The sequence below is a fragment of the Elephas maximus genome, chromosome 7 (assembly GCF_024166365.1).
Source record: "Elephas maximus indicus isolate mEleMax1 chromosome 7, mEleMax1 primary haplotype, whole genome shotgun sequence".
Classification (NCBI taxonomy): domain Eukaryota; kingdom Metazoa; phylum Chordata; class Mammalia; order Proboscidea; family Elephantidae; genus Elephas; species Elephas maximus.
In genome coordinates this window covers 87,954,604-87,969,479 of record NC_064825.1, presented here as the reverse complement: position 1 = coordinate 87,969,479, position 14,876 = coordinate 87,954,604, and the positions used below count along the sequence as shown (strand labels likewise).

The following is a 14,876-nucleotide window of genomic DNA, read 5'->3' as shown; positions in this document are numbered from 1 at the left end:
ATGTTGTCCAGCTTCTCTGATTATTTGCTCAGCATACAGATTGAATAATTAAACCATGCAGTACTCCCTTGTTCTGTTCGAACGACTGCATCTTTGTCTATGTACAAGTTCCTCATGACCACAATAAAGTGTTCTGGAATTCCCATTCTTCATGATGTTATCCGTAATTTGTTGTGGTCCACACAGTTGAATGCCTTTGCATAGTCAGTAAAACAGAGATAAACATCTTCCTGATACTCTCTGCCTTCAACCAAGATCCATCTGACATCCGCAATGATATCCCTGGTTCCACACCCTCTTCTCAGTCTGGCCTGAATTTCTGGCAGCTCGCTATCGATGTCCTGAGGCAGCTGCTTTTGAATCAAAACTTTACTGTATATGTTTTAAGTTGGTCTCTAAGTTGCAACTTAAATCATATACAGTAAAGTTTTTCCCTTAACTATACAAGTTGTAATACTCTTTATAGAAAAAGAAAATGAAAGGGAAAAGTCACTCATACATCCATCACTAAAAGGCAACTATAGTTAACATTTTGGTATATTTTCTTTCAATTTTTTTCTGATGGCATTTATATTGGTATAGTTTTAACCATGATTCTTAACTAATTTTAGAATTCCAATTTTTTAATATTTTGTATTTGTTTTTATCAAAATTATGTGTGCATGTAAAGAATTAGTTTTACAAAGTTTGTTCAGAAAAACAGTAATCTCCCCTGCCATTTCCTCCTCTCTAGGGGCAACTACCTGTTTTTTTATGCAAACAACATACACTTTCTACTTTTTGTTTGCCAACTCCTCCTTCAAGTGCTGCTATGCCAAATCTTTTTACATGTTGCTGTAAAAAAAAAAATTAATTCAGAGCACTGATGAAAATACCTCATGGAGGAAGGGAGCAGCTGGCAAACAAACATAGAAGGTATGGGTTAGTTGCATAAAAATATGGTTTCAACTATTTTAGCTGATTCTTTGGTTGTTTATTTTGATATATCTAAATAACACGTTTATCATTGCTATTTCTTGATTTTTCTGCTGACTTCTCATAATGGAAGATGATGATTTAGGTTTCTTTTGCCTTTCTCCCTAGCCCCTATTCCCTTCATACCCTTTTCATCCTTCTCATATACTTATATCATAGCCTCGATATCAGTATTTAGAGTTACTATTATGACTACGTAAAAGCAGTTCACAACTGAACCATTGCAGTATGGTATATTTACTTTTCCTTTCTTATACAACATTTTTTACACAACATGTCTCTCCCTCAGATTGTCTTATTTTCCCCCATTGCTAACTTTTTAATGTATTCATTACTAATTCAACCAGAGACTTTTCTCAGTTATATAACATTCTTATTAGTGCCTTTAAACACAGTCAGTAATTTAATTTCATCCTCTCAAGGAACTCTTTACCAGAGCTTACTAAAACCACTTTAATCTGGACTGTTTGCTCTTGAGGTTTGCTGCACAGGTGTCATATTGATGTCTTCTCTAAATTGCTTTTTTATTTTTGTGCTTTCTTTTTTGTCTCTGTCTTTGAAATTAGATATTTTCTCTCAAAAGTTTTGTGGTCTTTAGTTGTCTGCTCCATACTTAAGAATGGGGCATGAAAAAGCTCTATATGTATGAGTGGAACTTATTAACTGTGATCTTCATGTTAGGGTTGATCTTACTAGAACATTCTGTGGGAAAACTCCTGGTGTCATATGTCTTTTTTCTTGGGCCAGTCAAATTTATTTAGAAAACACACTTCCAATCTGTCTGGAGGGCTGCCTGGCTGTCAGCAGTTATGGGAACCCTATGAAGGAAGGAGGCTGGTATAAAAACTTTTCAATGTAATAGCTCTCCTCCCCCATCAACTATTCCTTTTAGTCCCCAGTCCAGGGACTCTCTGTTTCACTTTCTTCAGAACAATTTCCAGTCTTTCATCCAAGTGAGAGAGATGTAGTATCTGGCTGATGGAGGAGGGGAGGGAATCTGGGAGTCTAACCTCTTATTGGAGTCCCTAGGTATTTTTTTTAGGTACTTCAAATGGTTAACACACTCAGCCACCAGCCAAAAGATTAGAGGTTCTAGTCTATGCAGAGATGCCTTAGAAGAAAGGCCAGGCTACCTACTTCTGAAAAATCAGCCATTGAAAATCAGCCATATGGAACATAATTCTACCCTGACACACATGGGGTCGCCATGAGTTGCAGCCGACTGAATGGCAACTGGTTTATCCTCTTCTTAAACAGACTTTGAATTAGTCATCCTGCTTTTGGCCTCACCTTTACGTTCATCTTCAGAAGTCCCTGGTACCACCAGGCCCTTTGTTTGCCTGGAGTGGGGGAAGGTGGGGTGGAAAGAAATGGGGAGATGTAAATTAAATCACTGCTCAGCTTTCCCCACTGCTGGCTTAGCTTTGTCAGGTCTGGTAAATGTTACCACTCCTCTATCTGTCTTATATATGGTAAACTCTCAACAAATATTAGCTATTAATATTATTATTTTTTAAGTGGCTGTGTATATTCTGGAGCTCTGGTGGTGCGGCGCTTAAGCATTTGGCTGCTAACCAAAAGGTCAGCAGTTCAAATCCACCAGCCACTCCTTGGAAACCCTATGTGGCAGCTCTACTTTGTAGTGATAATGTAATTGACTGTTTTCCTATTACTGGCCGGTTAGTTGTTTCCATTTTTTCTTTCTTGTTCTTCATTAATGAACATTTAGTAGTAAATATCTGCTAACATGAAACTTTTTTTTTTTGTATTTTTTTTCCTCATGAATAGATTCTGAGAAGTGTAGTTAGTGAGCCAATGATCTGTATATTGAGACAGTCTAACTTTTTTTTTAACTTGTTTCTAAAAAGGGTTGTTTCCATTTACAATTCTACCCAAACTATTTGAATACCTGTTCCAACATCCCTTTACTAACTAGTATTAATAAGTATTATTAAAAAAAAAAGAAAAAAAAACCTTTGTTAATTTGATATGTAAAATTGACATGTTACTTTAACATGTGTTTTTTTAGAACACTAGTAAGGTACTCATTTTTAACCTAAAAAATGAGCAGTTGTTTTTTATTTTAGATCATTTAGAGATGTGTGGTAGGCTTTTCTGGACAGGTGTTGTTTATTGCCCTGCATATATTCTTTCTCTCTCCTGATAATCGTACTCCATGTTTTCCTAAATAACCTTCCTTACTTCTTCAGTCATGTGATGTTCTTGAGATTAACCTAGATTGACATTACCCTTGACTCTAAAGGCTAAGCTTGTTGAGCTGTGCTTCCATCAATCCCCTAAACTCACTGATTGGTTCAAGGATGGGAGTGTGACCCAAGCAAGCCCAGACAGAGAACCTTAGAATTTTTGCTGAGGCACAGACTCTTTATCTTGCTGGACATGAGCAAAGAATTATGTAGCCCTGGTAGTTGCTTGCAGCCACTTTAGCATTATGAGTTGAGAGCCTATTGAGAATGTAGCCAATATTGAGATTAAAATATAAAAAAACAAAAACCAGTTGCCATTGAGTCGATTGTGACTCATGGCAACCCCATGTGTTTCAGAGTAGAGCTGTGCCCCATAGCGTTTTCAATGGCTGTGATCTTTCGGAAGTAGATTGTCAGGGCTTTCTTCTGAGGTCCCTCTGGGTGCATTTGGACCACCAACCTTTCTGTTAGTAACCAAATGCTTAATTGTTTACACCACCCAGGGAGCCTGATATTGAGATAGTGTAGGTAAGAATGAAAAGAATAACAATCCAGTTGCTAATTATATTGCTTACCTGAAGCTAAACCTAATTTTAGACTTTTTAGTCCCAGAAGTCAATAAATTTCATTTTCTTTTTATAGCCAGTTTGAGTTGTGTTTTATATGAAACTGAATGTATCCTACTCACTGGAGTAGCTTTCTTGGTAGGAAACGTGCTTTTCTGCTTTTTTCTTCCCCATGTTGTAGCACAGTTAGAAATGATAACACACTATTTGTATAGTGCACAAGGGCAAGTGGACAGTTTCTCCTGGCCAGTTGCAACCAGCCTGGGGATTTTGACCTTCCCAGGCTGGGCCTGGCCATTTGTAGGACTGAGGAGATCAATGACTCTCATACATGTAATCTATTCACGGTACATGCCCTAGCACACCAGTTGGAAATGTCTGAGTTAAAATAAAATGCTAATATACTGAAGACCATGCTTTGCTTATTTTGCTCCTTCCATAACACTGTTAACTATGGTCATAATTTTAAAAGTGTATTAAATGGGGAAACATTTAATAAAGTCTTCTTAATAAGTTGTCCTGGTTCAGATTTTGGGAATATTTGGAAATTTGTATGTAGTTAGCATCAATTTTCTTTCATTCCTAATACAAAAGATTATAGTTGTCATCAAGCTTTTCATTTCCATTGTTGAGGACAGATTATAATGTTTGTTTAATCTAGTCATTTAAATCAGCATTTGGTAAATGAAAACAAACAAGCAAACAAAAATGGTTTCCTAGTCAAGATCTAAATTTAAATTTCCAAAGTATTAAAAAAGAATATTTAGTGACCAAGTAATTATTACATTCTCAGTTTAATTTATTTTGGTGGTTTTCAAACTTCCGTCAGCTTGTTAAGACACAAGCTGGCTGCGTCCCATCGCCCGTTCCTAGTTCAGTAGATCTGAGGTGGGCTCAAGAATTGACATTTGTAATAATCTCTTAGGTATTGCTGGTTCATTGTCCAGGGACCACACTCTGAGAACTGCTGATTTATTGCACTGCTTTTGTTGGTAGTATATGTTTAACACTGTTAATTGTTTTTATTTTATTATTATCACTTTATTGTGCTTTAGGTGAAATTTTAGAGAGCAAATTAGTTTCTCATTAAACAATTAATACACAAATTGTTTTGTGATATTGGTTGCCAACTCCACGATGTGTCCAAGCTCTCCACCCTGGGTTCCCTGTTTCCATTCGTCCAGTTTTCTTGTGCCTTCCTGCCTTCTTGTTTTTGCTTTTGGGCTGGTATGCCCATGTAGTCTCATATACATGATTGAACTATAAAGCAAATTCCTCACGTGTGTTACTGCTTGCCCTATTAAAAAAAAAAAAAAAAACCTGTTGCCATCAAGTCGATTCTGACTTATAGCAACTCTATAGGACAGAGTAGAACTGTCTCATATGGTTTCAAGGAGTGGCTGGTGGCTTCAAACTGCCAACCTTTTGGTTAGCAGCCATCATAGCTCTTAAACACTGTGCCACCAGGGTTATAGACCTGTTTAATCTTTGCCTGGAGGGTGAACCTTGGGGGTGACTTCAGTACTAAGTTAAAAGGGTCTAGGTGCCATATTCTTGGGGTTTCTCCAGTCTCTGTCAAAACAAGTCTTTTCTTTTTTTGTGTGAATTTGAATTTTATTCTACATTTTTCTCCCGCTCTGGCGGAGACTGTCTATTGTGATCCGTTTCAGGGTAGTCAGTAGCTGGGCACCATCTAGTAACACTGTTAGTTATTAAAGTTCACAGCTAAGCAATACGATTTTCTGCTTTTAAAATAACTTGTTGCCATCAATCCGATTCCAACTCATAGCGACCCTGTAGGACAGAGTAGAACTGCCGCATAGGGTTTCTAAGGAGCAACCGAAGGATTTGAACTGCTGACCTTTGATTAGTAGCCGAGCTCTTAACTACTAAGCCACCACGGCTTCACCCTTAACATAAGGATATGCTATTTTTATATTCTACAGATATTCATTTGGCTAATGATTTTGAACTTTGAACATTTAAGATAGTGTTGTGTGTAGCAAGAAATGAGTACCTTTTGAATATTGTTGAGCTTGTTGAACCATGCTTTGTATCTAGGTTATTTAATAAAACCATCTTTAAAGTGCACTTCTGATAAACTCAAATAAATAAATGATAAATGAGTAACATTTCACACTGATTTCCCATAAAAAATTTTGATGGAAATAATTTAGATATCTTTAGTAATAAAAATATAGCAAATCTCTTAGAGAAATCACCACTTTAGATCTATTTTGAAATAAGTTGTAATGTCAGTACCTAAAATATATTTAAAGAAAAATAGTTTTCTTATAAAACATTACTAATACTTAAAATATAACCATTATTATATGTAATATTTTTAAAAAGGCTCAATAGTGTAGGAAGTAAAATCAGACATAACTGAGATTTTTCCTGTATTACCATATTTTTACACAAATAAAGTGCGCCTTTTACATTTGTTTGCCAACTTTGCTGTGAAAAAAAGAAATTAGCATGGCGCACTTAGGAAAATACCTTGGGGGGAGGGTGTGGTTGGCAAACAAATGTAGAAGGCGCATGTTATTAGCATGAAAATAATTTATTCTCTTGCCAGTAATTTATTAATGTAGCTGATTAGGGTTATTAATCTATCTAAAAGGTATTTGGAGCCTTCAACAGTGCTGACCATATAAACTTGCCTTTTGGGGTTAAACTTGAAATTTATTGTCAGATTAGGGAACTAAGGCTCAGAAAATTTTTTCCCAAGGTTACACTGTTCATGAAATAGCCAAGTTGATACTCAGGTCTAGGCCTTTTGACTTGAACTTTATTTTCTTACCATGTCATGTGGGAAGTAATATCTGTCCTGCAAACTTCAGAAAAGCAATTTAAGGATCAAAGAAAAGACATAGGTGAAATTGCTTTTTAATATGTAAGAAATTGTATGTAAGTATCAATTAATTTACTTATTTTGTGCCTATAACTGTATCAAATGCTGTGGGGGCGGAGGAGTGAGTAAAAGAAGTATAAAACATAGCTCTTGCCTTTAGGAAATATCCTACGGGAAAGGCAGATTGAACACATAAAACAACTGGCAAATTATTGTTAAGTTTGTAGTGTTGAATTTAAGTACACAGCAGGAATTTAGAGAATAAGGGTATCAGTGTGGTTTAGAGTGGTGTAGGCAGGATTCTTGGATTGAGCCATAAAAGAATTTAGATAAGTGCAGAAGGTTGAAAAAGTTTTCTAGGTTCAGAGGTGGAATGAGCATGGATTAGGTGGGAAACAGCAAGGAAACGGTAAAAGAGGAAATCTTTTGGGTACAGAGTAAGATTAAATTTGAAAAGTAGGATGAAACTAGAAAATGGGGAATCCTTAAAAGTCAGTAGAGGCATTTGGATTTGATTTTGTAGACAAAAGGGACTCTTGTAGATTCGTGAATTAGGAGACTGATGAGATTTAAGTCATATTTTGCAAAATAATTCTGGAAGAAACATTCAGGATAGATTGAAGTGGGGGAGAAGATTAAATAAATGGATAATAGGAAAAGGTGGTTATAATTCATGTCTGAGGTAACGAGGGTCTGACTAGACTGATAGAAGTAGGAGTAGTGATGCAGAATGAATCCAAAGGCCAATTAGGAAGGAAGAAAAAACAGGCCCATTTAAAGATTACATTTAGGGGATGAAAGAGAGAGAGAATTGTGAAAGATGTTGGTTAAAGATGTTGTGAATGTTCACTGAAGATTTAAATAAAATACGTCAAATAAACGATTGCCCTTGAGTTGATTCTGACTCATAGCAACCCTGTAGAACAGAGTAGAACTGCCCTATAGGGTTTCCAAGGCTGTAAATCTTTCGGAGAATAGACTACCGCATCTTCTCGCATGGAGTGCCTGGGGGGTTTGAACCACTGACCTTTTGGTTAGCAGTCAAGCATTTAACCACTGTATCACCCGGGCTCCAGGTCGTAATACTGACAAAAATGAAGTTAAGAAAGTTGATGGAGAAGAAAAAGTGCAAGTTTTGATTTGTTAAATTTGAGGTGAAAAAAAATCCAAGTGAGTACTTTTGAGATGGCTTAAGATAAATTGGGAATTACTTACATGGTTTTTTTATTCATATTATAGAACTGTAGAGCTGGAAGTAAATAGAGAGAAAGTAAGAAAGTAGACCCAGAAAGGTCAAGCATGTTATCTGTAATCACATGGCTGATTATTAACAGATTTGTGAATATCATTTTATTCCCAAACTTTTGCTCTTGGAATGATTACGTGCCTATAGTAGGAAATCGGAGCCCTGGTGACGCAGTGGTTAAGAGCTTGGCTGCTAACCAAAATGTCAGCAGTTTGAATCCACCAGCCGTTCGTTGGAAACCCAATGTGGCAGCTCTACTGTGTCCTACAGGGTCGCTATGAGTCATAATTGACTCGACGACAACAGGATAGTAGGAGGTCACTAAATAAATACCTTCAGGGACCAGGCAAGTGAGGTAAATTCATTTAATATTTAACAAATATTTTTAAACCTCCTGTATTATGCTATAAGGAGCCCTGGTGGTGCAGTGATTAAAGTGATCAACTGCTAGTTGAAAGGTTGGCAGTTTGGATCTACCAGCTACTACTCGGGAGATTTACAACCTTGGAAAATCTATGGGATTGCTATGAATCTGAATTGACTCGATGGCAGTGGGTTTTCTTGGTGTTATGCTATATTAGGCACTGTCCTAGGTGCTGAAGATAGCATGAACAAGCCAGATGAGATTCTGCTTTCACAGAGCTTATTTTCTAAAGGAAACAGATAATAAACAAAGTTAAGTAATTAACAGACATTCTTGGATAGTGATAAGTGCTGTGAGGAAAATAACACCGGATGATGTGCTAAAGAATAGGGTGTGGTATGCTTGCTGAAGAGGTGACATTTGAGCTGAGACCTGAAAAACATGAAGAAAATTCTGTGCAAAGGTTTGGAGTAGAGCATTCCAGGCAGAGGGAACAGCAAGTGTAAAGGCCTTAAAGCCAGACTAAATTTGGTATGTTTTTAGAACTCGAAGATTTATTCAACACCTATTAATGAGCCAGAAATTACACTAGGCTCTGGGAGATTCAACAGTGAAGAAGGCAGCAGCAGTAGCTCCCACAGCTGAGTGGCAAACGAAATCATCTAAATTTGCTATACCCTAGGGAATGTGTATCTGGTAGATGTTTCTGTTGGTAAAGTGATGTATTTATGTAAATGATAAACAATGTAAACATGTAGTTATCACTTCCCTCATATTATTTTCTCTCTGTAGTCTTTACCAGCCAGTATTCAGATATTCTTTCCTGTAACACCCCCCTAAAACCCTGTGAACAGAATTAGTTGATTTTTATCTGCATTTTCGTAAGTATTTTGTATATCCTTATATTTTAGTATTCATCACACTGTTGGTTTCCATATCTGTTTCTCTAACTAGGTTGTGAGCTCATAGCCTGGTGCTCTGCATATGCTAGTAATCTAATTAATGTTTCTTGATTCAGCTACTCTGTACAATTCATCATGTATTTTTTTGAGAACCAACATTTTGCAAGGTGTTGTTCTGTGCGTGTTGTTTTTAGCTGCTGTCGAGTCGGCCCCTGACTCAAGGGGACCTCATGCGCAATGGAATGAAAAGCTGCCGGGTCCTGCATCGTCCCCATGATTGGCCATGAGAGACTGCTGTGATCCATAGGGTTTTCATTGGCTGAAACCCTATGGCTGACCGCCAGGCCTTTCCTTCTAGTCCATCTTAGTCTGGAAGTTCCACTGAAACCTTTTCAGCATCTTAACAACACGCAAGCCTCCACTGACAGATGAGCGCTTCAGGGGCATTGGCTGGAAATTGAACCTGTGTCTCCTGCATGGAAAGTGAGAATTCAACCATTCAATCACTGTTTCCCTCATGTTCTATGCATGAAACAAAACTCACTGCTGTCGAGTCAATTCCAACTCATATCCACCCTATAGGACAAAGTAGAACTGCCCCGTAGGGTTTCCAAGGAGCAGCTGGTGGATTCAAACTGCTAACCTTTTGGTTAGCAGCTGAGCTCTTAACCACTATGCCACCAAGGTTTAGTTCTATGCATATGTTCTATGCATAGTGGACTTTATGTAATTAAGTAGCAGATGAGTTTAGAAATCACATTTGAACCTTCCAGTTAAACATGATTGACTATCTACATATATTTATTTTTCTTCCTCTCACCAAAATGCATAAGATGGGTATTAACTCGCAGGGACAAGGGAGAATGGGAGATGACTAAACTGTACCCATCAGAAAGCATATAGAGGAGCGGTGACTGATGTAAAAATTTGGAAGCACCAAGTACTCTGAAAGTCAGGGATATGACAAGTTTCTTCAAAGTCTATGTGTGTAATCTTGAACCATCCCAGATCTCCTTCTCCACAGGAGATAGAAGATTTATGCTTTGAAAAAACTGAACTCTGGCAGTTTTAGTCTGGAGTACACCAGACACAGTGGAAGGCGGGGATGAGGTATGAGGCTGAAAATGAAAATTGAGTAAAAATCTACCCGCTGAACTGTGGAATCCGTAGCTCCCATCCATCACCCTTTTATCAAAATACATGCTGCTATGTAAAATCCTCTACCCTCTCCTCTTGCACTGTAAGGCAGGAGAATGGAGAATTCTCTGGAGAAAACGAAAGGCCTGGGAGAAAAGATCTCTACATATTGACATTGGGGTAGGGGGTGGCCCTTTAATGAAAAGGTTGCCTTGCCACTTGGTCACTCAATAGTAAAGCCCGTTAGTCAGTAAGCTCCTCCCTCAGAGCTTCTATTTAGCTTTTTAGTGTATCATTCCATTTTAAAAAATAACAGTTTTAATGAGATATAGTTCACATACCATATAATTCATCTATTTAAAGTGTACAGGTCAGTGGTTTTCGGTATATTCAAAGAGTTGTGCAAATATCACCACAATCAATTTTACAACATTTTCATCACCTCAAAAAGACACTGTCCCATTAGTAGCCACTCCCCATTCCTTCTCAACTACCCTCCCTCCCTCAGCCCTAAGCAGCCACCAATGTACTTTCTGGCTCTATTAGTTTGCCTATTCTGGACATTTCATATAAATGGAATCATACACTATGTTACTGGTTTCTGTCACTTATTATGTTTCCAAGGTCCATCCATGTTGTAGATTTTTCAGTACTTGGTTTCCTTTTTTTGCCAAGTGACGTTACATTGTGTATGTATGCCACATTTTATCTGTTTATCAGTTGTTGGAGATTTGTACTGTTTCCACTTTTTGGCTATTATAAGTAATACTGCTGTGAATATTTGTATACAATTCTTCTCTTGGGTACCTAGGAATCGAATTACTGAGTCATATGGTAATTCTGTTTAACCTTTTGAGAAACTGCCCTACTGTTTCTCAAAGTAGTTGCCATTTTACTTTCCCACCCGCAGAGTATGAGGATGTATGAGGGTTCTAATTTCTCACATCCTTGCCAACACTATTATCTTTTTTATTATAGTGCATAATTCATTTTCCCCAATGTTTCATCTTTTAAAATCTCAAACCTTAGAAGAGTCCAAAGCGTAGAACAACCCACACCCTTATACCCTGTATTGGCTTTGTAGGGTGGATTTAAACAACAGAAATGTATTGTCTCACAATTCTAGAGGCTAGGGGTCCGAGATCAGGTGTCCACCATGCTGATTTCTTCTAAGGCTCTGAGGGAGATTCTTTTCCGTGCTTGTCTCCTGGCTTCTGGTCACTCCAGGCATTCCTTGGCTTTCAGCTGCAGTGTCACATGGAGCCCATCCTCTGTCTCCGTGTATTTTCTCCTTTTTTATAAGGACACCAGTCATATAAGATTAGGACCTACCCTACTTTAGTATGAGCTCATGTTAACCTAACTGATAACATTTTCAAAGACCCTTTTTCCAAATCATGTCACATTCATGGGTACAGGGGTTACTTCAACATCTTTTTTGGGGATACGATTGAACCTATAGAGTACGCTTTACCTAGATTTACCGATTATTAAAATTTTGCTGTATTTGCTTTATCTAATATGTATATGTATGTATATGTATATACATACATATACATATATATAGAAAGTAATTTGCATACATCATGACATTTTACTCTGAAATACTTAAGCATATATCTCCTAAAAATCAAGGACAAGGACATTCTCCTTCATAGCCATCCAAGAAATCTAATATTGAGTTAGGAATGTCATCTATGATTTATATATATATAGATATTTAATATCAATGTAGAGAATATTAGTTGATTTCCAATGTTAAATGAACCTTACATTTTTGTGATGAACCAAACTTGGTTATGATACATCATCACTTTTGCCCATTGTTAGGTTCAGTATGCCATTATTTTGTTTAGGATTTGGGTCTTATTTTATGACTTAGATTGGCCTTTAATTTTTCATTCACATACTGTCTTTGATTCCTTGTTTTGGTAATATCATCTATACTGTTTAAGTTCTTTGAAATTTTGTTGGGATTGCTTTATGGCAATTTTTGTAAACATCTGTAAGTGTTGTGGAGGTATTTTATTCTTTTACTTTCAACACTTCTGTATGTTTACATTTTACATTGGTCTCTTGTAAACAGTAAAAAGTTACATTTTTAAAAATCCAAACTTTTTTCCTTTTAACTAGAATATTCACTTACATTTAACAAAATATTTGAGTGTGTCTATATGATCGTATTTTGTGTTTTATAATTTTTTGGCTTGTTCTATGCTTTTTTTCCCCAAGGTTCATCTGTGATGTAGCATGTATCATACTTTGTTCCTTTTTGTGGTAATATTCTATTGTATGGTTATGCCATATTTATCCATCTTCGACTGATGGACATTTGGGGTTGTGTCAACTTTTTAGCTATTATGAATACTGCTGCTATGAATATTCACATATAAGTTTTTATGTGGATATGTTTTCATTTCTATTGAGTATAGATACCTAGGAGTGGAATTGCTGGGCCATATGGTAACTGTTTTGACTTTTTGAGGCGCTGCTAAAACTATTTCCAAAGTGGCTGCACCTGCACCGTTTAACATTCCCACTAGCAGTGTATCTGGGTTCCAGTTTCTCCATCTCCTTGCCAGTACTTGCTATTACCCATCTTTTTTATTATAGCCATTCTAGTGGGTGTGGAGTAGTATCTCATTGGGCTTTTAGTTTGCATTTCCCTAATAACTAATGATATTGAGCATTTTTTCATGTGCTTGTTGGTTATTTGTATATCTTCTTTGGAGAAATGTCTATTCAAATCCTCTACCCGTTTAAAATATGGGTTAATTGGGGTTTTTTTTTTTGTTGTTGTTGCTTTTATTGTTGAGTTTTGGAAGCTCATTATATATTCTAGATACTAGTCCCTTGTCTAATAATTTGCAAATATTTTCTCCAGTTTTGTGGATTGTCTTTTTACTTTCTTGATAGTGCCCTTTGAAGTATGAAAGTTTTTAATTTTACTGAAGTCCAAGTAATTTTTTTCTTTGGTTGCTTGTATTTTAGTTGTCATAACTAAGAAATCATTGCCTAATCCAAGGTCATGAAGAAATACTCCTATCTTTTTTCCTGAGAGTTTTAGCACTTATATTTAGGCCTTAGACCCATTTTTAGTTAATTTTTGCATACATTGTGATGCAACTTTATTCTTTTGCATATAGATTCCAGTTGAATAGGCACCATTTGTTGAAAAGACTATCCTTTCCCTATGAATGGTCTTGGCATTTTTGTCAAAAATTAGTTGACCATAAATGTAAGGGTTTATTTCTGAAAATTCTATTCTATTGATCTACATGTTTATCCTTATGTCAGTACCACACAGTTTTGCTTGCTCTATTTTTTTAGTAAGTTTTTAAATTGGGAAGTGCAAGTCCTCCGACTTTATTTTGGGTTGGGAAAGATATTTAGTTGCCTTGGTTTTTAATAAAAGCAGTTACCCCAGATCTCTTCGAACTTTGTTGAGTTTCAAGATTATATTTCTATTAATTAATGTTTCCACCAGTCCTGAGAAGTGGCTTTATGGCAAGGCAAAGTTTAGGAAGCACAATATCTATCCAAGCCTTGGTGGGAAAGCAATTAGTGAAGGGCCAAGACTTGTCTCAAACATTAGGAACTCAGCCTTAAGGAGATTGGTGTTTAGGGGCAAAAAATTTAGTCCTGGAGGGCACTAAGGTACCAAAAAAGGCCTCAACAACAGAGGAACAAAACAGGGTCTTTGTTGCTAAGCGTTTTTTGTGTCATGGTTGGAGTAGAAGTAATGACAAAACTGTTACTTAGTGGTGAGCTTGGAAGATTATGTGATACAGATTGTTACATTTTTATCATAACTGTGCATTTATTTGAAAAACCTAAATAAATGATTTTTTCATTTAAAATCTTTGTACTACAGGTAATAAATGTTAATATGGAGAACGATTTCAAGACTGAGTCGTCATCATCCTTTGCTCTTCAGGGTTCTTCAGAGACATTGTTTTCTATTCAGCTATTAGATTTCAAAACAAGTTTACTGGAAGCCTTAGAAGAATTGCGTATGAGAAGGGTAAGCACCTTTTAAAAATTTTTTTTAAATTGTGCTTTAGGTGAAAGTTTACAGCTCAAGCTGATTTATCATACAAAGTTTATACACATGTTGTTATGTGACACTAGTTGCAGTCCCTATAACGTAACAGCACACTCCCCCTTTCCACCCTGGGTTTCCAGTGTCCATCTGACAAGCTCCTGTCCCTTTCTGCCTTCTAACCCTGCCTCTGGACAGGAGCTGCCCATTTGGTCTCACGTATCTGCTTGAACTAAGAAGCACACTCTTCACGAGTATTATTTTATGTTTTATAGTCCAGTCTAATCTTGTCTGAAGAGTGGGCTTTGGGAATGGTTTTAATTCTGGGTTAACAGAATATCTGGGGGCCATGACTTTGGGAGTTCCTCCAGTCTCAGTCAGACCAGTAAGTCTGGTCCTTTTACATGAATTTAAGCTCTGTTCCATACTTTACTCCGTGTTCTGTCAGGGGCTATCTGCTTGTTCCCTGTCAGGGCAGTCATTGGTGGTAGCTGGGCACCATGTAGCTCTTCTGGTCTCAAGATGATGGAGTCTCTGGTTTATATGGCCCTTTTGTCTCCTGGGCTAATATTTTCCATTGTGT

The 14,876-nt window shown here is 36.9% G+C and overlaps 1 protein-coding gene across 1 annotated transcript in view; it reads left to right on the top strand.

Annotated features, from left to right (window-relative positions):
• CCDC73 (coiled-coil domain containing 73) overlaps positions 1–14,876 on the top strand; it is a 138,049-nt gene that overhangs the window by 10,860 nt on the left and 112,313 nt on the right. Inside the window, exon 2 of the mRNA XM_049890836.1 lies at positions 14,126–14,275. Within this exon, the coding sequence (XP_049746793.1) occupies positions 14,141–14,275 (135 nt within the window). The 5' untranslated portion in view covers positions 14,126–14,140. The remainder of the gene's footprint in view (positions 1–14,125; positions 14,276–14,876) is intronic.